General features: G+C 40.9%; 1 protein-coding gene across 1 annotated transcript in view; it reads right to left on the bottom strand.

The window, feature by feature from the left end:
- Positions 1 to 23,731, bottom strand: part of COL6A3 (collagen type VI alpha 3 chain) — a 189,811-nt gene that overhangs the window by 80,932 nt on the left and 85,148 nt on the right. Inside the window, exons 4-10 of the mRNA XM_075317522.1 lie at positions 18,876 to 19,478; positions 13,766 to 14,359; positions 11,314 to 11,913; positions 6,744 to 7,325; positions 4,437 to 5,057; positions 3,577 to 4,176; positions 803 to 1,408 (exon numbers count right to left, since the gene is read on the bottom strand). Coding sequence (XP_075173637.1) covers positions 803 to 1,408; positions 3,577 to 4,176; positions 4,437 to 5,057; positions 6,744 to 7,325; positions 11,314 to 11,913; positions 13,766 to 14,359; positions 18,876 to 19,478 — 4,206 coding nt within the window. The remainder of the gene's footprint in view (positions 1 to 802; positions 1,409 to 3,576; positions 4,177 to 4,436; positions 5,058 to 6,743; positions 7,326 to 11,313; positions 11,914 to 13,765; positions 14,360 to 18,875; positions 19,479 to 23,731) is intronic.

Raw genomic sequence — 23,731 nt, 5'->3', positions numbered from 1 at the left:
GGTCATAACTTATGACCACTAGCAACTAACTAACTAACTGCAACTATCTGCGTGGTTGTAACCACGGATACCTAAGTTCCTGCAATACCCTGTACATGAGGTAAGCAACATAGTGAATCAGAAGAACTATACTACATTTCTAATTGGAGGTATTTTAGAATATTATTATTATTATTATTATTATTTTTACACTTACTATATATTAAGATAGGATCTTGGAGATGGGGATACCCCTTTAAAAAGCTCCTTATGAGGTAGAGGTATACCATACATTGTGAATTGCATACTTAAAGAGGTTATTCATTATTTTTTTATTTTCTTGCATATGGGGCAAGAACTAATAGTCAAGTAGTTGCTAAGTACCTGCCTGTTCTTCTTAGCAATGATTTCAGAGCAGTCATGGACCACTCCTGATGATGATTACCCAGCTTCCTCTGATGTCACATTGACAGAACAGTGTCTTCTTTTCCACTCTGCTCTATTAATGGGGTGTCTCTGGCGTTGTCATGCTGATTGAAAGATGGATCACCACTGCCTAACTGCAAGGAACTGGCTGTTAATTAGTATGATGTCTGCAGTGATGCCCCATCAACTGGGCAGACCACAAAAGGAAGATCTGCTTTGTTGACGAAAAGTGAAATAAAGCAGGGGAATCTCCAGCTCAATAGACAGAGATCGTCCCCGTGCAGAACAGGAAAGTAGTTAGCAACTATCTGTCTGTTAGTCCCTAGCCCCATACACAAAAATTATACAAATCCTGGATAACTCCCTTTTACTGCATATGTTAATATTGAATACTTACTGCTTGTTGGTTCTGGTAGTGATGGTGGCAAAGTTGGATCAACAGGACTTGTAAACGACCTGAATAAGACGTTTTCAATGTTCGATAGATCCTTAAATTCCCTCACAGTGAAGAGATAACGAGGGTCTGACACAATGCGTTGCACTTCATCTCTGTCAGCACTGCCACTGGCTATAGCAAGAGATCTGATCTTGTTAGTTCCAAGTAATGCAGCAGCTCCAGTAACATCATCTCTTGACTTCCCTCCAGTAAGAAGTACCAGATATTGTGGCACACCTTCTTCTATTCTGCTCCCGGCTGATTTTATAAAATGATTCTTTGCTACAAAATCAAGAGCTTTTCCAATGTTTAGTGGATCCCCTCCTTTGTGTCGTAGACGACGAATGTTTTGAATCAGGGCAGGCTTGTTCATGTAGGTCTTCAGAAGGAACTCTGTGGTAGGATTGTTACTGAACTGAACTAAGCCTACCCTCGCTTTATTGGGAGCAATGTCTAAGTTCTGTATAACTTTCAAGATAAAATCCCGAATGTTAACAGTGCCATCAGAACCTGTTTTTGTGGAACTATCAATCAGGAAGACAATATCCCGTCTATCTGGATCAGTCTCTATAGAAAAGAAGAAATATGATATTTGTGAATAGAAAAAACATTTCATATATGATATTCTCAAAAGCTTTAAAAGGGTTTACGATCATAGATATTTATCACTAGTGATGAGCAAATCCTTTTGAGACAAATCTTTTGAATTGTACAAAAAGCATCGGATGCACCCGAATCGGAAATCTTTTGTGATTTATGCAAATAGAAGAAAATAGTGTCCAGATGTCCACTATTTTACTTGATTATAGACGCCCAGGATAAGGCTTATTAAAAAAAATGTATACTTGCCTTAATGCTCACCTATATGGTGCCACAACTCACCGCCTGGTCCTCCACTGGCTTCTCCTGCTCCTGTGTCAATGGCAGATGACAGAGTCTTTTCATTCACTCTGGGAAGATGCTTCCTAAATTGAATAGGCTTCAGATGACTCAGATCTCTGAAGGACAGGTCAGTACCTTGAGCAATACATGTTGTGATATCACAACGAGCATCACCAGAAGCTTACTCTGCACAGGAAGCATTGGCGTAAAATAAAAGATGTGGAAGAAGACTTCATCTGACATGGAGAAAAGAGCCAAAGTAAGCCAGCGGATAACCGGTAGAGAATCTGCTGTGGTGAGACAGTTGAGAGACAACATGACTTTATTATTTTCTAGAGGGACCTTTGAGTATAAGGACCATTTTATTCCCATTGAATAAATTCAATGCAAATCTAATTTTCTGGGAAAATTCGAGCAAACTGCTGAATTTAAATTTTGGCTGATTCATTCATAACTTTTTACCACCATCCATGGGATAAGCACTACTAAAGAATTGCTGAAGGTCACACCGCTGGTACCCCCAACAATAACTTAAGCAGAGGTTTTGCAAGGCATTGTCAAACATACGCAACGTAGCTCCATTTATTGTTCATTCGACAGAGATAACTGATCATTGTCAGTCCCAATAAAAGGAGCAGCATTTATTCAAGAAGTGAGGAAGAACCGGGTACTGAAACCCCCCTTCTGGTGATCATGGGACCTCCAGTATCATTTATCACTTTTATTGTGGATGTCTTTGGTAGTAAAAACCTCTTTATTATTTGTATTAATCTACCATCTTTACTTCTTTTAGTTAACCCATTGCTAAACCTATTTCTGTCCCTTCACCCACCATTTTGGTTAATCACTTATATTGGAGGAAATGTAATAAACTAAGCATCTGAATTCTTGTTTAATTTGTAATAAATTGACATGCAAACCTTCCATTAAATTTGTTCTGTGTTTCAGACACTTGGTTTCTTCTTACTGAAAAGTGGTTGTGTCTTAACATATGTCATAATTCACCAAAAATTTGGAACAAATACATTTGCTGTATCTCCTGCCTGACTGGTCTGATTCTTCTAAGTTGTCAACTTTAGTAAATCTACCTCATTATGCTTTTTGCCCTCTCATGCAAAATTGGGCTGTGTTTTGCATTGGAAACTCAGGTTTGGAGTCTTTGACTTAATACCACCATAAATGTTAGACTAAAGGCCCCGTTACACACAGAGATAAATCTTTGGCAGATCTGTGGTTGCAGTGAAATCATGGACATATTGTTCCATTTGTACACAGCCACAAACCTGGCACTGATTGTCCACAATTTCTCTGCAACCACAGATCTGCTGCAGATTTATCTCTGTGTGTGACAGGGTCTTTAGTCTAACATTTATGGGGGTATTAAGTCAAAGACTCCAAACATGAGTTTCCAATGCAAAACACAGCTTTGGCTTTTAGATCAGCCAAACTTGGCAATATCAATGGGTTCATCAGACATTTTAAGATGTAAAAGGGATTCAACTAGCCCCCAACAGATAAGGGAGATAATGATCCAGCACGATGATTTCGAACTGGCAATATTTTTGTTCTCTAAGAGCAAAGGCCGCCAGAGATGTCTAGCAGCGTCTCCCATAGAAAACACAGGAGCCCTCAGGTTTTATAAAGCACAAAAAAACTTTTTTCTGTTTGTGCACATAAACTTTTTTTTTTAAATGTTTTTCAAATAAAAAAAATTGTTTCATTGGAAGCTTGTGCTACAAGGGAAATTTTATTCTACTTGTTTTGAAAATGTTTTGAATTTATAGGAGAATAATTAGTAATTATGAAAATTCTCATCCTCATTTTGGGAACTCAAAATTTTATAAAATTATTACCTGTAGTCGTTCCTGATTGTTTTGAAATTAATTCATTTATTTTCTCTTGATCCAAGCTAGTGACACTTGAAAGAAACCTTTGCTCCATTGCTGGCAGCTCTTGGAAACTAGAAACTGAATATATAAAATTTTGCCCAAAAGTTATTTTACTGGCTTCCTCATTGTCAATGTTCTTTCCAATCATGAAAGGAAACACGGAAGACTCTTTAACCGTTCTTGCTCCTTCTCCAACATCATCAGATGAAGGTCCAGAAGAGGCTACTATAAGAAACTGTGGAACTTGTTCTTCTATACGGCTTCCAGATGGCCTGGTAAATATATTCTTGGATACGTACTCCAGGGCATTACCGGTATTTACTGTTGATCCACCCTTTGGTCGAATTCTTCTTATGGCACTTTGAACCTCTTCTTTGGTGGAGTGTGCATTTAACAAAAATTCCACCTTGGGGTCTTCACTGTACTGGACTACAGCTACACGTGTGGTGTCTGGACTGACATCCATTGCAGCTACAACCCGTTCGATCAGTCCTTTAACATTGTTGAACTCTGAGGCTGCGCCCCTTGACCCATCAACAAGGAACACCACATCTCTCTTTGCACCTATTATAGATTACAGTACACAAAGTAAAGTATTATTATATTGTTAAACATAATGTGCAATTACATCATTTTCTGTATAACGCGTCATTCAGATGGGCATGTTGTGCCCATATTTAACACTTTGATGTAATACCTGAACCACCCACAGTTGGACTGAAACAAGGTTATAAGACCCAAGGCTTACTATATTACTATACAATTATGTATAATATAGTAGTCAGAAGTTAGTAGTAAAATTATATCATTCCAATATTACCAACCTTGTGAAGTTACTGTTACTGTAGGACGCGACTGTATTAAAATTTCAATATCACCAGCTTGAAGTTCAGTCACTCTTGTTGTTAAGGTCTGATAAACAGAACCCAGTTGGCTGACATCAGGGACATGAACTGCAAAGTCAGGAATAAAGGAGATCGTTCTCAGTTCTCCTATGTCAGCATTACGGACTCCAATAGCAAATGGTATAACACCCGAATTCTTTAGGCCTGTGGCTGGCCTCCTGACGTCATCTCTTGATCTGGCAGTGGTTAGCAGAACCAAGAACTGTGGCACGCCCTCAGCTGACCGACTGCCTGCCGAACTGGTAAAGACGTTGCTGGTGACATAGTCCAATGCTGCCCCTGTGTTTAAAGAGGGTCCGCCGATAGGGGATAATTGCTGAATAGCTCTTAGGACTCCTTGACTATCTGGATGAGTGTTCAGTAGAAAACTGGGTCGTGTGGAATCACTATACTGAACAACTCCAATACGAATTCGATCTTGACCCACATCAAGGTTTTCCACCACCCTTTGAATAAAGGAACGAATAGAGGGAAAGCTGGACCTGCCATCGTTAGATCCGTCAATCAAGAACACAATATCTTTCCTTCTGCCGGGATCATCTAGAATTACAAGAGAACAAGAAATTACATAGCCATACTTTTAAAATATCTAAAGAACAACACTATTGTAGAATTATGGAGTGTAAACATCCAGTCAATGATTTTCAGAAGTTTTAGTCACATTTTAAAAGCTGTACATATACATGACGCCAATGTTCCAGAAGAAAATGATCAAATAATCTATGTTTTTACTAACAAAATATCTAAAATAATATTCTGTTTCCCAGGTCAATGCTGACACCTCTAAGCACTTTCTACTAATGGTCTTCCAATGGTTTTCAGAGTCATCAGTAAGAAAATACTGTGTCTTTATCTTGATGTTTAAACTTTTAACAAGTAGGTCTAATCTGGTTTGGACAGTTCTGCATAAGAAGTTCATTACCAGATCATCTTCACCATGAATGGGGTATTCCTGACTCACACATACACATGATACATGTGTAATAGAGGTGGGTCACAGCTCTGGAATCTGCACTTAAATGGAGAACCAGCTTCCAATAACCACCCTGTGGCCAATGCATCCAGGCCTAGGATGAATGAAAGGATGGTTGCACATGCTTCTCCATTCAGTGCAAAGAGTGTAATGATGTATATGCAGGTACCAAAGGCAGTAATAATCCTTCACATAGATGGTTAGAAATGACAAGTGTGTTTAGAGTTTAAAATATATATTTTTGCATTCCGTGTTCACAGCATTTGTCAATGCATCATACTAACAAAAATTCTATGTGTCTTGATAGTTTTCGTTCAGTTAGCAATAATAATAAAGTCAAAAAGGAGATGCAATATGCTGTAGTTGTTAAAAGATGGCAGAAACTAAATGCTTAGGGAGTGGAAGCGCATGTCTTATTAATATAAACATTATAACTTAACCGCAGGGAGCAGGCAAGCTCTTTTGGTGCCTAACGCAAACATACACTGTATCCATTCATATCCCCATACTGCTAGCCATAGTGGGCCTGTAAAACAGAGCCAACCAGAGCAACTCCACAACAGTGACAGCCAAAGCAACACAAAAGTGACAGCAACATCCCTGCATACCAGTGACAGCGACAGCACTCCTATAAGCGACAGCCACAGCGGTCCTATACCAGTGACAGCCACAGACCTCTCATACTAGTGAGAGCGAAAGCTTTAAAAGTGACAGTCAAAGTTCAAAGTAACAGTAGCCATCGCAGTGCAGAGCAGCCGCAGCACCCCTATAAAAGAGCCAGCCATTGTGCCACCAAAGTGTTGACCTTGACATGGGACTCAGTCGCAGTGCTACATAATTGGATGCCAAAATACTACTTATTGAGCATTTCTCCAATTAAATGAGACCATATTGTCCCAGTAAATAGCAACTAAAGAACCTAACCACATTGCCACTATGAAAGGCATGCCACTGCATACTCATTTGATCCGAACTCACATCCAGTCTCTGAAATGCAGAAGCTTAACTCTAAGGAGCTCAGAGCCTACTGCTCCAGCACGGATCTCTCAAAGCAGTTTTGGGAAGAAAGAACCAGACTTTCTTTTGCAGTGCAGTTATGCAAATGTCTTTTGATTACTGTGTGAGTGCTATTTTCAGTTAAGGTAGGGTGATTGTGATACACCTCCACCAGAAAGTAAGGCATTGTGTCCAAAACTATGCCAGAGTAACGTCAAACGTGGAAATCTCGGAAATACAAACATAAAAATACTTACAAGTTTCTGTTGGCACCTCCACTGAGATGGTTTTTATCAGATTAATAAATTGTGACTGTATAGAGGAAAGCTCTCCCAGAGACTCTGAGGATACAATAAATTGTGGTGCCAAAACAATCTTCTCAAGTTCCTCAGATTGAGCCTTTTGTGCCTTGATGGCAAATGGCACCACACCAGCTCTCTTCAATTTATGTGCTGCCTGATCTACGCTGTCTCCAGATTTGCCTGCAGCCAGCAAGAGTAGGTATTGTGGTACCCCCTCTTGAATCCTACTTCCAGACTCTGGTGTGAAAAGATTGTCATGAGCATAATCCAGAGCACCTCCAATATTGAACTCCTTGCTTGGTTTGAATCTCATCCTTCGTACTGTACTGACTACCTCGGCTTTTGTTTGATACGAGTCAAACTTAAATTCCACTTTCACATTTTCACCGACTAAACCCAAAGAGATGCGAGTTTCATCTGGGCTAACGTTGAGACCATCAATGATGTTTGCCACAAAGCTTCGAACAAGTGGAAAACTTCCAGCAATATTGTTGGAACCATCAATCAGGAATAAGATGTCCCTTTTACTTTCTGTGTCTGTACAAAAAGGCACCAAAATGGTTTAAAAGTTAAACAAACCCTTTAATAGATCTTCAAAATGTGACCTACCTCACCACAATTATCTATGCTGTAAACTAAATGCAGAAAATACTTGAATATCTGATATAGAAGCCATAAAAATAGTAAAAGATAAGAAATTTAAATACTACCCCAAAGGAATAAAACATTTTCAGAGTATAGTTCAACTCATGAGTCATGACACATATTGGGTCTTCATTCTCCGACTATAGTAGGAGATGCCACATGGGAGCCATTGTGATCCAGGTCTTAGGAGCTTTGCAGGTGAGGTTTAATCATCCAAGTGTGTCTTAGTGACCATCCTACTATGGGTATCCTGCAGTGTTTCCTCAAGTTCATTTAAAGAAGACCTATCAGCTTGCCTGCCATGACTGATGTAATAAGTATTCGCCATGAAATGCATTCCATAAGCAATATGTGGCATTCGCTGCGTAGTAGCAACATCTATGAAATAAGTATTGAACATGTCACTTTTTTCTAAGTAAATATATTTTTAAAGCTGTTGACATGAATTTACGACCAGATGTTGGTAACAACTCATTCAATCTAGACATGCAACAAAATTGAATTATAGATGTCCATAAACTTAGTGATGTATAATAGTGAGAAATCACACAAGGAAAAAGTATTGAACTTGCTTACTAAAAATGTATTTAATACTTTGTACAAAAGTCTTTGTTGGTTATGACACCTTAAAGATGCCTCTTATATGGAGAAACTAGTAGCATGCATTGCTCAGGTGTGATTTTGGCACATTCTTCCACACACTCTACAAATCCTAAACCTACACCAAGGGACTTCTTATGAACTCTGATCTTTAGTTCCTTTCATAAATTTTCTGTTGGATTCAGCTCAGGTGATTGGCTCGGCAACTCTAGCAGCTTTATTTGTTTTTCTCTGAAAACAATTGAGAGCTTCCTTTGCTGCATGTTTGGAATAATTTTCTTGCTAAAGTGTCCACCTTCATTTTATCTTCATATTTCTGGTAGATGGCAACAGATTTTTATCAAGAATGTTTCAAGACATTTGTCCATGCATCATTCCATCAATTATATGAAGTTTGCAGTGCTGTATGCTGAAAAACAACTCCCCGCCACGATGTTCCCACCTCCAAACCTCACTGTTGTTAGGATGTTTTTGGGGTGATTTGCCTTTTGGTCTCCAAACATAGTGTGTATTATGGCATCCGAAGAGTTCAATTATTGCCTCATTATCTGACCAGACTATATTCTCCCAGTATTTCACAGGTTTGTCTAAATGTTGTTGAGCAAACTTTAAACAGATTTGAACATGTTTTGTTCAGCAATGAAATTTTGTATGGTGAGCGTGCATACAGACAATGGAGGTTGAGTGCATTACTTATTGTTTTCTATGAAACAATTGTACCTGCTGATTCCACGTCTTGTTGTAGCTCTCTACAGGTTGTTCATGGCTTTTGAGCAACGCTCCTGATAATTCTTTTCATTCATCTGTCTAAAAGTTTGCGAGGTGCACCTGGTCGAGGACTGTTTATGCTGAAATATTTTTCTTTCCACTTCAAGTTTAAGGCTCTAACAGTGCTCAATGGAACCTTAAATAGTTTATAAATTCTTCTGTAACTAATACTATCAGTATTTTTTGCAAGAATACTTTTGAGACGGGCATGAGACAGCTCACTGGTTTTACGCATCAAGAGATGTTTCTTGTGTGGCACCTTGGTAATAACGCAACCTTTTTTAGGCCATCAGTTGAACCAGCTGATATTATTTTTCACTAAGTGGCAGTATGACTGTCTAATTACTGATAGAATTCAGCTGGTGTCATGAATTTTCATGTGTTCAATACTTTTTCCCTTGTGTTATTTCTCATTATTACAGAAAACTTAATGTATGTACATCTTTGGTTTTATTTCTTTGCCTGCCTGTTGGGATGATCGAATACCTCAAATTTTCGGCTTCACGAATATTTGCTGAATAAGTTGACGCTATTCGACTATTCGCGAATGTTCGATGCACAATGTAGGTCTATGGGAAACCCGAGTAACAACTATTCGGAACTATTCAGGCTTCCCATAGACTCATATTGCGCATCGAATATTCGCATAGTGGCGACCTATTCGTCGGATATTCGGGAAGCCGAATATTTGAGGTATTCGATCATCCCCACCTGCCTGGATCGGATGGGTTATTACTGACATCTGAGAAACTCATAACAATAGCACCTTTAGAAATATATTTACTTAGAAAATTGGTGATGTGTTTAATACTTATTTCACCCCTGTATTTATTGATGCCATAGGAAAAAATAATTGGGGGTGCATTATAATAATGGTCAGCAGCCGGTCTATGACTGTTTAGCACACTATGTGATTCTCAAAGTTTTGCTATCTTGAGGAAGCACATGGTGTGTGAAATGGCCATAGCCAACATGCTGACCATTATTGTTATATACCCTGCAATTATTTTTTCTGTGAAATAAATAAATATTTTCATAGATTTTATTTCTACGTGGTCAGTGCCATATATTTATTCTTTGTGGAATACATGGTTGGATTTCTCTTGAAAACTGAGCACCATCAATGTAAAAAAAAACTAAGGGGTTTTCCCACAAATAAAGTTAATTTAAAAAATGATTTAAATTAATATATCTTACAATAATAATAATTCATACAATTGGATGTGTTTAATAAAAATGTTCCTGTGCTGAGATAATTTTATATATGTGCTGCTGCTGTGTCCTGTGTAATGGCCGTGTCTGACCGTACAGGGATATGGTCTGATCATACTACAGTTCCTGGGCAGAGGAGGATGCAAAAGAAGGTATACAAATGGCACAGCATGGGATCGTATCTGATTCTTTTTTTGAGGTAAAACTTTTCTCTGCCTATTTTTAAAAAATATTTTACCTCATAGAAAGAATAATTTGCGATCCCATGCTGTAATGTTTGCATACTTTATTACTTCCTTCCCAGCCCAAGAGATGTGGTATGAGCAGACCATTTTCCTGTATGTTCAGACACAGTCATTACACAGTACATAGCAGGGTCACATTTATGAGATTATCTCAGCACAGAAACATTCTTTTTAAAACACATCCAATTGTATAAATTATTATAATTATAAGATCTATTGATTAAAATTAACTTTAAAATGAATGTTGTTTGTGGGGAAAACCCTTTTAATTCTTATAATTGGAACTTAAGCTGATGCTTAAGGTATTCGTTTTCCTACATAAATTTCCCACAAAATATAATTATAATTCTGGAGCATCTTATAATAAAACTACATTGTGGTACTCCTCTGACATTTCTCCTGGAAATGTATGAATAAGTAGACAACTATCGTCTACTCTATCAGTAGTAGACTGCCAAGGCCGTGAGTGTATGAATAACTCGTTAATGATAAGGTTAATGGCAACACCCAATGGTCAACTTATTCATACATTTCGAAGAGGAATAACAGTGGTATAAGGGAAGAGTTCTTTAAAAAGATACCACAACCTATTTTTCCATGGGGAAATACAATGATGTAGTAAAAAAATACCTTTTTGTAGAGCTAACATCCTTTTTAAGAGATTAAAGCTGCTGTAGTATGTATGAGATTGGACGCACTACGCAATAAATGTAGAGCACTGCTGTGCGAGATCATAGCAGCATACACCTACACGAAACCATGAAAACATCAATATCTGTACAGATCTTCATTATCTGTCCACAAATTGACAAAGATTTCTGATTGATAATAGGTTTCTTTGCATGAAATCTGGATAAATTTGCAGCAAATTATTAGCTGCCAGAAACCTGCAGTGGCTCATTCCTTTGGGGACATACTCTTAATTTACTGAATCATCATTGTCAGGAATATTCTTCGGCATACAAAGCATAACTTATTAATGCAAAATTAAATTACTTTAATATCATTACTACACTGATGAAAACCTATGAAAATATCACTTAAATTGCTCTTACCAGTTGCCACTGTCTGTGCTATGGTGCTTATCTCACTGGTAGTAATTGTGCTGACCCGTTGGGAGAATGTTTGGTAAGCATTCGCCAGCTGAGATACATCAGGAAAATATAGAACAAAGTCAGGAGTAAAAGCAATAGATTGAAGTTCTGTCCGATCTGCCGAGCCAGCACCAATGGCATATGGCACCACACGAGCTCGCTTCAGAGACATGGCAGGCCTTCGTACATCATCTCTAGATTTTCCAGTTGCCAACAGGACCAGAAATTGTGGCACTCCTTCTTCCGCTCGACTCCCGGCCGACTGAGTAAATACATTGTTTGTTGCATAAGTTAGGGCTGCTCCTATGTTCAGTGGGGAGCCCCCTATCGGAGACATACTTTGAATAGCTCTTATCACATCTTGCTGGTCTGAGTGGGTGTTGAGAAGGAACATAGGCCTAGCAGTATTACTGTATTGGACAACTGCAATGCGAACTTTGTCTCTTCCCACGTTAAGGTATTCTACCACCCTCTGAATAAAGCTCCTGAGAGATGAGAAACCAGATATGGCAGCATCTGAACCATCAACCAAGAACACTACATCTTTCTTGATATCTTCATCTATCAAAAGAAATGGTAAAGAAAAGGGAGGAAGAAGAGAATGTGTTAACGGATGTTATTTTCAGGGTAGGCAATACATGTTTAGCTTGATACTATAGAGTACTTTTGGCCTCCATAGCCTAAAATGTGCCTTATAGCTATCAGCATAAAAAGAGAAGGAATGTTGGCTGCAGGCTTGGAATCCCTTTCGTCCTCCATACTCACTGAACATTAGACGAGATGTATCAGAGGGAACATCAGGCCAATGTGGGTACACTAGTCTAAGACAAGTGTCTCCCATGCACCACTCCAACCGTTTGTGCGGCTTGGTGCAGCCCTCCAAATGCAGCAAAGCAAATCCAATATTGTAATATCCAAGGCATCAAAGACCCCTTCATCAATTAGAACAATCTTTATTGGTCCCAGTATACATGAGGGGATAAAAACAGCGTGATATTTTGGCCAATGCAGGGCCTTTATCAAGCCATAAAAAGGTGGCAGTTAGCTGCTCATGTTCGTAACCATGGATACCTAAGGTCCTGCAATGGTCTGAACATGATGTAAGTGACATAGTGAATCAGAAGAACCATACTACAATTCTAATGACCGTAGAGTCGAGCATAGGCTTTTTTATTTTACCTGGGGGGAAACATGTGGAATCAGACATTATTGTCCTAGTAGTGGACAACCCCTGTAAGTCTTTGATAATTTTTTTGCATATTATTAAAGAATCCACTGAAATGCTGTAAGCTAATATTAAACACTAAAGCAACACATACATTCCACAAATACTGTATCTTTATGAGAGATGGATAACAGGGTCATCTCATATAACCCAAAATCTCCCGAATAGCCTTGGAGTGAAATTATATATTGGATACTGCTTTCAGCTGCCATTAGGGGGAAGCATAATTTTTTCCATTCTAGGAACAGAAAACCAAAATTGAGTGCTAAATCCATTACATGGCACACACCAAAGGTTCGTCACAGACCCCACTGGCTTATAAAGGAGTCCATCGGGTTTCCTTGTGGTGTCCACTACTTTGGTGTAAGGAATAGTTCTGCATACTGCACTATTCTTCCTCTTATGTAACATGGAAGACTGACCCCATTATAAGATAGAGGGGTACATTAGCTGCCATTGATGTCATTCAAATGGTGGATAAACGCTTGTTTTTGCTTTGTCAACCCTAACACAAATGTGAATGGAACATTAGCTCCCTTTATTGATGGCTCCCGGCAGACAGAATTGTTTATCTTGCAACAATAGAACTACTATGATAATTTTGACATCTGTATAAGAAAAAACACAGGTAAACATATAATATTAAATTCATTTTGACCAGTTTACATAAGAAAAGCAAGATGACTGAATGATTGGCAGACGTGTTCACTATACGAAGGCATAATGCATGCATACAATTTCTACATATGTTAGATCTCTATTTTCACATTTAAATGAGAATTCTTAAATGTCAAAAGCAAATAAGTAATTAAATTACCAATTTTAAGTTTACTATTGTCTGCATTTGAAATTAAAACAAACAAATGTTACATGTATGAGACTATGTTCAAATCTGCATTGGTGCCATTGTTATAACATTTTGAAGGATTTTTTTCTTTTTCATTTTAATAAAGTACTAGACTCCATGACAAAACCCAATGGACCCCAATATAAGTCAGAGGGGGTCAGTCAGCTACCTTTGGGGTCCATCATGTCAACATCAAACATTCCACCAGACAGAGCAGAACAATGGTATTGACCAAGGCAGATGTGAATGAGACCAAAGAATGCCACAGAATGTTTCTCATGTGTTCAATCAACTGTTAAGTCATTTATGAGTAAATAAAAGATCAAAATATGTGAATTTACCTGTGGTCACTGTCACTTCTGTAACTTCTCCTCTAACGTATGTGGTGATAGGTGTTATTAGCTGCTGGCTGAAACCAGGCAATGCCTCGAAATCATCAATCTCATAAACCAAGCTGGGATTAAAAGCAATTGCGTCCAACTCTTCCTTATCAGCATCTCCAAGCCCGATACAAAAGGTCAAAACCCCCGATCTCGTGAGGTCAACAGCAGCAGACTGAATGTTGTCTGAGGACTTTCCAGCTGCCAGAACCACAAGAAGCTGTGGTATTTTGTCCTCTAGTCTGCTGCCCGCACTTCTGGTGAAATGGTTTCGAAGAACGAATTGAATTGCAGAACCAATGTTCAAAAGGTTACCCCCCTTGATTCTTAGCTGCCCCAAACGCTCAACAAGGTCGGATTTTGAGGTCAGTGTGTTTAAATAGAATTCAGTCCTTGGGGTGTCACTAAACTGGGCCAGGCCAACTCTAGTGCCTTCACTGCTGATACCAAGGTTGTCAATGACACTGATGAGAAAGTCTCTTACTAATGGGAAGTTAGAACTTCCAACGTTGACCGAACCATCCATAAGGAAGACGATATCTCTTTGGTTAAGCACTGTGGTTGATTAGAGGATACAGAAAACAATAAACATGACATCACAGCAAAATCAGAAAGGCAAGATTGAATATGGAACGCATGTGTTTACATAACGTAGACACATAACTCTTAATAATGCCAAGCAGAAGGAAGAGGAGACAAAGAGAGAACAACTGAGCGTAGTTAGTTTCTAGTTATGCTTCCATCTACAACTGCATAATAAATCATACATTTAACATAACTATTAGCAATATGTTGTATGGTATTGGTATTACATAGAGATTTTATCAATAGAACACCATCGCAAAGAACAGTAAATGTGGCAACTTGATGCAACACATAAAACTGTTCCGTGATGGAGGAAATAATGGAAACAAATATCATAACAGTGTATATCCTAAAAGTCAAATTAAATGAAATTTAAACATTACAGTAGATGGAAGAAGTCAAGAGAAATGAGGGCAACGAGGAAATAAGGGAAAGAAGTACAGCAAATAAGTCTTGAGAAAAAATATGAAAGTGGAAGAGTAATGACAGGTAAGAAGGTGTAATGCTGCATGTTTCAAGTTTGTTTTCTTGTCATCTCACAGGGTATAAGTTCACTACATGACAACCTATCAGTGGTATTTTACTCAATATTTAAAGAGCAGTTTCCCCAAAATATAAAAATGTATTTGCAGAAAGGGAATTGTTTATATAAATTCCTTATTTGTCATGTTTTGTCACATAATACACATTATATTGATCTTTCTTTGTGTCTAGTAAAGTTGTCAAATGACCAATATGGAAGTCACCATGAGCGCTGTAGGGGCAGTCACTTAGCTTTCTTAGGGTACCTTCACACTTTAGCGATGCAGCAGCGATCCCACCAGCGATCTGACCTGGTCAGGATCGCTGCTGCGTCGCTACATGGTCGCTGGTGAGCTGTCAAACAGGCAGATCTCACCAGCGACCAGTGACCAGCCCCCAGCCAGCAGCGACGTGCAAGCGACGCTGCGCTTGCACGGAGCCGGCGTCTGGAAGCTGCGGACACTGGTAACTAAGGTAAACATCGGGTATGGTTACCCGATGTTTACCTTAGTTACCAGCGCACACCGCTTAGCTTAGCGTGTGCAGGGAGCAGGAGCCGGCACTGGCAGCGTGAGAGCTGCGGAGGCTGGTAACGAAGGTAAATATCGGGTAACCACCTTGGTTACCCGATGTTTACCTTGGTTACAGCTTACCGCAGGCTGTCAGATGCCGGCTCCTGCTCCTTGCACATTCAGGATTGTTGCTCTCTCGCTGTCACACACAGCGATGTGTGCTTATTAGCGGGAGAGCAACAATAAAAAAACGAAACAGGGCTGTGTGTAACGAGCAGCGATCTCACAGCAGGGGCCAGATCGCTGCTCAGTGTCACACACAGCGAGATCGCTAATGAGGTCACAAAAACCGTGACTCAGCAGCAATCTCAGCAGCGATCTCGCTGTGTGTGAAGTACCCCTTAGACCACTGAGTTACAAAATCTGTTTTATGCATTGAAGTCTATATTGCTTTCACTCTGAATGACAATCCTCAACGGCAACCAATAAAGGGGTTGCAGAAAAATATAAAAAATATCTGCCTTTTCAATGTGCCAAACAAAACTAGACATAGCCTAAAAGAGAGGAGTAGTGCTGTTTCTAAAGGAGGAGCAAATAATTTCCAATTGAAAGTTTTGGAAAATAGCGGATGCTAACCATTAAGAAACCGACTTATCCAGAGAATTAACGAGGTTGTCCACTAGAAAGCATAGTGACCACATCGGTGTAAATCTGAGACAGAAGGCTTTTTCTAAATATCTGCGCCATCGCTGTCTGCTCATCCCCCATCACGTGACTCCCGGCTGCAGCCCAGCATCTCGCACACTCTCTCCTTCACAGCAGAGCGCTGCAACCACAAGCAATGCTGGGCTGAGACCTGCAGTGAAACTCCGCCACAGCCCAGTTACTCACGGAGACTGGGTCCCGCCTCGGTGATGTCGGGTCAATTTCCAATTCCAGAAGTTGATGTGAAATCACTGGACGTCACAGGTCACTGCAGCCGGGGGTCACATCAGGGGAACTGAGCTGACAGCGATACTGCTGCTCACTGGCAGAATTGACAGCAGAAGGTATTTATAAAAGGTCTTCTCACTCAGCTTTAAACCGCTGTGGCCACTATGCTTTGTAGTAGACCACCTCTTTAAAGTCCCATTTACATGAACTGACTGGTGGCACAGTATGACCTGCTGATCGGTAAAGCTTTCCCAATCAGTGGCCATTTAAATTCCTATTTACACAGGCAGACCAAAGTAAACAATGCGCACTGAGTGATGTATACTAGATCACTCAGAGAACACAGGCTGCCATAGGTCTCGGCAGTGAGAGTCTTGTTTACACAGGACAGTGAACCACCAAGAACGATGATCTTTTATGCTGCATTAAAGATCATTATAACTGATGAGCAGGTGTTTTGCTCATTTGTTGGGTGATCGGCAGCCAAGATAATTGTGACATAAGCATTTCTAACAATGCTCATTTATGATTACATTGCCACGTAAAAGCCCCTTAAGGGTCCACAGCACTGATTTTGTGTCCTCTGCCTGGATGAACTTTTGACAATGCAACAGTACAGGGAACTACAGCTGGCACCATTCACCTATTTGGGCCATGCTACAGTTCACTTGGACAGCAGGTTGCTGGAGGACTCCTCCGCATGGAAAACTAGTGAAGTGCAGCAGTAATCCAGAGTCTCTTCATTCTAAGGAATGGTCAATCCCAACCCATCACAAAGTGATCTTACGTTCTGTCAATATGCGATCACTTTACAGGATGGTGAAATACTTTTTATCAATATTAGAAAATAAAAATAAAAGCAAAATCAAGGACTTATTTGTTACTGGATTTTTATATAAAAGGGAAAATGCTCCTTAAGAGTCCATGCAATCTGCATATCTGCATGCACAGACCCAATAGAGTGACACATAGTGTCCATACACTTCCATATCACAGAACATCTATTGTCCCTTTTGATGCCCTGTATTCCCTACTTAAACAATAGTTTCCAGGGTAGACTGCCCCTGTGTCATACAATTAATTATTTGCAGACTTTCTTGTTATGGACTCTCATGGAATCCTTGAGAAAAGAAAATCTGTGTGCCGGCGGAAAAACTCAAAGGCACAACATAGTCCCATAGGGCACCATGTTACAGATTCATATAACACAGATCTGTAACACCACTAGGTAGATGGATCCTGAATATCGCTAATACATAAGAATACTTACCAAGGGTCTGTTCATCAATATGGAAAGGCAATTTGTCCCATGTTACTCAGTATCAGTAGTAGTGTACTGATACAAAATTGTGATGAACAGCTGTAATACAGTTGCAAGAGGGCGCCCTTCATGGAAAAGCAGGAAAATCCCTCCTAAAGATTATTTCCTTTATTATCCTGATTTCCCATAACAAGATTTGACTCCGTTTTTTGATAATAAATGGTCAGTTCACATTATGACCGGATACGGCTCTGTGAAAAAAACCTTATAGTTGCTAAAAAATTAGATGGATCAACAATGTGTACTGATAGTGATGAGAGAGCACAAACGTCATTGGGTGCTCGGTACTTTAATTAAGCATGTCGGGTGCTTGGAAATGCTCAACTTGAGTACCGAGCACAATAGGAATCTATGGGTGAGTTAAGCAAATTTTTCTCAAGTCCCCATTCTGTTACCTGCCCTGACATAGCCTCTGGCCACCACAGTCCCCATCATCCACGTGCAGCAGGTAGCAGACTCCGTTCCGTCTTACCGGCCACCACAGTCCTTTTCATGGCAATGCAGCTGGCATCACCCAGCAACTTCTGTTTCATGTCCTTCTAAATATTAATATATGCCCCAACAGGGCCACTAACTATAATGGTGCAGACGGAGTCACCATGTGGTCTGTCGTGCACCAGTTTCGAGAGTACACGCCTTTTGGAGGTTCTGAGTCAGGATGTTCCCATCCAGTAAGCGTATACTCCCAAAAATGGTGCACAACAGAGTACATGGTGACTCCATCTGCACCATTGTAGTCAGTGACCCATGGCGCATTCGTCCAAAACCCGTTTTGTGGGTGGTTCGGATGGAAGCCACGATGGGACCACTGAATGGGGAGAGGAACGTAGTGTGAAAGCACCATTATGATAGAATCCAAGCAGAATTTAGCTTTCAGTACACTGGAGAAATTAATGCTCCATTGCTTGCTAGAGGAAACAAAGCTAGTTTTTATGCTGGATGTTTTTTTTTTCATTATTATTTGCCCTATAAAATTAAAAAGTTGCAAATTAATTTTAAAAGGGGCAATAACAGTCAAAATGCTCAACTTAGATTGGTACTGAACATTAAAAAATAAATCTAGTTTCAATGTTCATTTTTGCCCCCAAGATGATCACACCTAATGTTTACTACTGGTCTTTAATTTTTGAAAAACATAAGAAAAATGGAAAGCACAGTAATTTTAGACATCCAAAAAATTATTTCTTTGAGTTCTTACCTTCAGTTGGTCCTTCAGTAATCACAACTCCTGTAAGTGTTCTTAGAGGGGCAAGCACCTGGGGCAATAAGGATTGTAGAGGAACCTGCTTGAATTCTGCTGGCTTAAAAACCAAAGTAGAGTCAAAGGCAATATCTTCAAGCTCACTGTCCTCTGCGTTCTTGGCCCCTATTGAGAATGTCAGTATTCCTGCTCTTTTGAGGTTCTGTGATGCCTGACTAATGTCATCTCTTGATCTCCCACCAGTGATGACTACTAGGAGCTGGGGGATTCCTTCATCCACACGACTTCCTGCAGATGCAGTAAAGAAATTTCTCTGGACATTGGTCAAAGCAGCACCGGTATTAAGTGGGGTGGTGTTCAAAATCCTCATTTTTTTCAAATGAGCAAGTACATCTTTCTTAGCACCAAAAGTGTTCAGGTAGAATTCAGGCTTCACATCTCTGGCGTACTGGGCCAATCCCACTCTAATAAGATCAAGACCAATTTCCAACCTATTAACTAGTTTTACAATGAATTCACGGATTGCAGAAAAGCTCGGCCCTCCCAAATCACTGGAACTATCAATCAGGAACACTATATCCCTCTTGTTGACTTCCGTAACTGGAAAGAAAAAAGAATCACATGAAACTTACTATAACCAAATGACATTACATTTAAAGTAAATTGTACAGTGTTTTTTTAATGAATATATACAGTATATATACAGTATATATATATATATATATATATATATATATATATATATATAGCTCCTTTTACAGTCAAGATTACTGAGGTGTTACAATGGGAGGTCTTTTTACCCATGGTTTCCATTAGAGTTGGATGAATTAATTTGAGTGAAATTGAATTCTACTCGAATTTTAGAAAAATCCATGTTCACCAAAATGTGGAAATGTTGCAATTTGCCCCATGCCAAAATGGTAGTCCATCTGCACACTCTAAGTTGGGACTTCCAGCTGCGAATAGGCCATGGACATCTTCATAATTGCTCATTATAAGATCGTTCCAATGTTTTGACATCACGTTGTACGCCGTGACATTCTGACACGTGCTCCCGGGCATGAATTCCAGCCATGACTAGGACTAAAATGACCTGGTGATAGTCAGAACTGAAAGTATTGGTCTTTCAAGAAGATGCAGCTAATGGCTGTAAATAGAGGTGCCGAGGACAAAACAGAAGACAGTTGGCAGTGGAGGTGAGCGATAGGGTATTGGTTGATTTTTTTTCCTACATATTCAGTTTATGCCCCGGGGTCTCTTCAGACTCCAAAGCATAATAAGGGACTGTCAATTAATAAAGAATAAATTAGCTGCAAATTGAATTCCCCAAGAAAACGTGCAATTTGGCAAATTCGAATCTCGTCATATTACAGATGAGTAAACACATGGAAGTTTGGTAAGGCGGATTCAGCTAGACTTTAGATAAAGTATGATTTAGAACCCGGATGTGACCTGAACTTCATTGGAAGTCACTATTTGGGCAGTTCGGCTCTCCACCCACATGCAGATCACATCTGGGGGTGGGTGAACGTGATTTTTCCCTTTTTTTGTTTGGTGCAGACTACATCCGATCATGCTGTTTTTACCACCAGTGCAATCCATTCAAACACTGCAAGCGTCTCGCAGCAGGCTGAACACTGAGCGTACCTCAGCATAGCGATGATCACATGAGTGGTTTGCATACGTAAAGCACCGGAACTCAGTTTTTTTTTTGTAAAGTCTGTGTTTGGTACAAACACCGAACCTTGGGTTTGCTCCTCTCTAGTCATATCTAGTGATGAGCGAGTACTAAAAAGCTCGGGTGCTCGAAGCTCGGGCCGAGCCTCCCAAGATACTCGTGTACTCGGCCCGAGCAACGAGCCCAATGTTATCCTATGGGAGACCCGAGTATTTTTGTGAAATGACCTCCCGGCAGCATGGAGAAACCCTAAAAATGTCACAAAAGTCTCAGAAGAGTGCTCAAATGACATGGCAACAGCATGGGGAAGACCCCTTGAAGCATTTATCACTCAAAAGTCACAGCTGTGAACAATTTTGTCCGCGTTTTACGCCATTTTTACGGACTCACCAGAAAACCTTCCAAAATGACCCCAAAATGATTTTTCATGGCGGAAATGTTAAGGGCACATACCCAATAGTGAGATAGATCTGGTGTATGTTACTTTTTGAGATCAATACATGAAAGATTTTACGTGAAAACATTGTGTGGCACTCCGATGTCCCTGAGAAGAGACGTACATGAAGGCCTCTTGAGTCTAATGTGCCCATTTTGAGGAAGTGAGTCTTTGTAGTATTTTCCTTTGCCAGGGCAGTCCTAAATTGTGAGGTTCACCAATGCCCCTGCATACAGACGTGCATGAGGGCCTCAAAACATTAAGTGTCCATTGTCAGGAAGTGGGTGTATTATAGTATAGCCCTTAGGCAGGGCAGCCAAAAATTGGGAGGCTCCACATTGTCCCTGGGTAGAGACGTGCATGATGGCCTTTAAACCTGAAGTGCCCATTGTAAGGAAGTGGGTCTATTTCAGTATAGCCCTTTGCCAGGGCAGCCAAAAATTGGGAGGCTCCACATTGTCCCTGGGTAGAGACGTGCATGAGGGCCTCAAAACATTAAGTGTCCATTTTAAGGAAGTGGGTGTATTTCAGTATAGCCCTTAGGCAGGGCAGCCAAAAATTGGGAGGCTCCACATTGTCCCTGGATAGAGACGTGCATGATGGCCTTTAAACCTGAAGTGCCCATTGTAAGGAAGTGGGTCTATTTCAGTATAGCCCTTTGCCAGGGCAGCCAAAAATTGGGAGGCTCCACATTGTCCCTGGGTAGAGACGTGCATGAGGGCCTCAAAACATTAAGTGTCCATTGTCAGGAAGTGGGTGTATTATAGTATAGCCCTTAGGCAGGGCAGCCAAAAATTGGGAGGCTCCACATTGTCCCTGGGTAGAGACGTGCATGATGGCCTTTAAACCTGAAGTGCCCATTGTAAGGAAGTGGGTCTATTTCAGTATAGCCCTTTGCCAGGGCAGCCAAAAATTGGGAGGCTCCACATTGTCCCTGGGTAGAGACGTGCATGAGGGCCTCAAAACATTAAGTGTCCATTTTAAGGAAGTGGGTGTATTTCAGTATAGCCCTTAGGCAGGGCAGCCAAAAATTGGGAGGCTCCACATTGTCCCTGGGTAGAGACGTGCATGAGGGCCTCAAAACATTAAGTGTCCATTTTAAGGAAGTGGGTGTATTTCAGTATAGCCCTTAGGCAGGGCAGCCAAAAATTGGGAGGCTCCACATTGTCCCTGGATAGAGACGTGCATGATGGCCTTTAAACCTGAAGTGCCCATTGTAAGGAAGTGGGTCTATTTCAGTATAGCCCTTTGCCAGGGCAGCCAAAAATTGGGAGGCTCCACATTGTCCCTGGGTAGAGACGTGCATGAGGGCCTCAAAACATTAAGTGTCCATTTTAAGGAAGTGGGTGTATTTCAGTATAGCCCTTAGGCAGGGCAGCCAAAAATTGGGAGGCTACACGTTGTCCCTGGGTAGAGACGTGCATGAGGGCCTCAAAACATTGTTCCCATTGCAAAGGAGCGGGTCTCCTGTCGTTGTAATGTCCATTCTGCAAAGAATGGGCGAAAAAATTTACCACTGGGGGTATACCTGAAACAAAGACCTAACTATTGTAACGGTCATCATGATGGCGCATGAGGAGAAGGAGGAGCAGTCCAGCGATTATCCAAAGTCGAGAAGTGTACCCATGGGTGAGTGGAGGTACATGGCAAACTTTAAATTCCGCTCTCATTTGCTGGTGGTGTGGTGAAGTCTGGCCCAATCCAACCCTTGTTCATCTTTATCAGAGTCAGCCTGTCAGCATTTTCAGTTGACAGGCGGGTGCGTTTATCTGTAATGATTCCACCTGCGGCACTAAAAACACGCTCTGACAAAACGCTAGCAGCAGGGCAGGCCAGGACTTCCAAGGCGTAGAGAGCCAATTCATGCCACGTGTCCAGCTTGGATACCCAATAATTGTAAGGCACAGAGGAATGTCGGAGTACAGTTGTTCGATCTGCAAGGTACTCCTTCAGCATCTGGGCAAACTTAGGATTTCTTGTGGCACTACCCCGCACCTCAGGGGCTGTGGTACGTGAGGGGCTGAGAAAACTGTCCCACATCTTAAAGACTGTTCCCCTACCTCTGGCGGATTGGACTTGTGCCTCTCTCGGCTGTACGCCTCGGTTGTCCACTGATTCCTGACCTATGCCGCTAGCGTTTTGTGAGGGGAATGCTTTGCCTACTTCCGTGAGTATGGCCTTCCGAAACTGCTGCATTTTGGTTGACCTCTCATCCACGGGAATAAGAGACAAAAAGTTCTCCTTGTAGCGTGGGTCTAACAGTGTTACCAACCAGTAATGATTGTCGGCCAAGATGTTCTTAACGCGAGGGTCACGAGACAGGCAGCTTACCATAAAGTCAGCCATGTGCGCCAGACTCTTAACAGCCAGGACTTCAGTAGCCTGACCAACAAGATGACTGAACATGCTGTCCTCCTCCTCCTCCTCCTCCTCCTCCTCCTCATCTACCCTGTCCTCTGGCCAGCCACGCTGAATCGAGGATATGACTGGTGTGCATGTCATATCCTCAATTTGGCCGGAGAGTTGCTCCATGTCTTCATCCTCCTCCTCGTCATAGTCCTCCACTGCACGTTGTGATGAGACGAGGCTGGGCTGTGTGTTATCACCCACACCCACTACTGTTTCTTGCTGCAACTCATCGCGCTCCGCCTGCAATGCATCATGTTTGTTTTTCAAAAGGGACCGTTTTAGAAGGCAGAGTAGCGGTATGGTGACGCTAATAATGGCGTCATCACCACT

This window comes from Anomaloglossus baeobatrachus, chromosome 7 (assembly GCF_048569485.1).
Source record: "Anomaloglossus baeobatrachus isolate aAnoBae1 chromosome 7, aAnoBae1.hap1, whole genome shotgun sequence".
NCBI classification, from domain to species: Eukaryota; Metazoa; Chordata; class Amphibia; order Anura; family Aromobatidae; genus Anomaloglossus; species Anomaloglossus baeobatrachus.
This window is presented reverse-complemented; position numbering and strand designations above follow the sequence as displayed.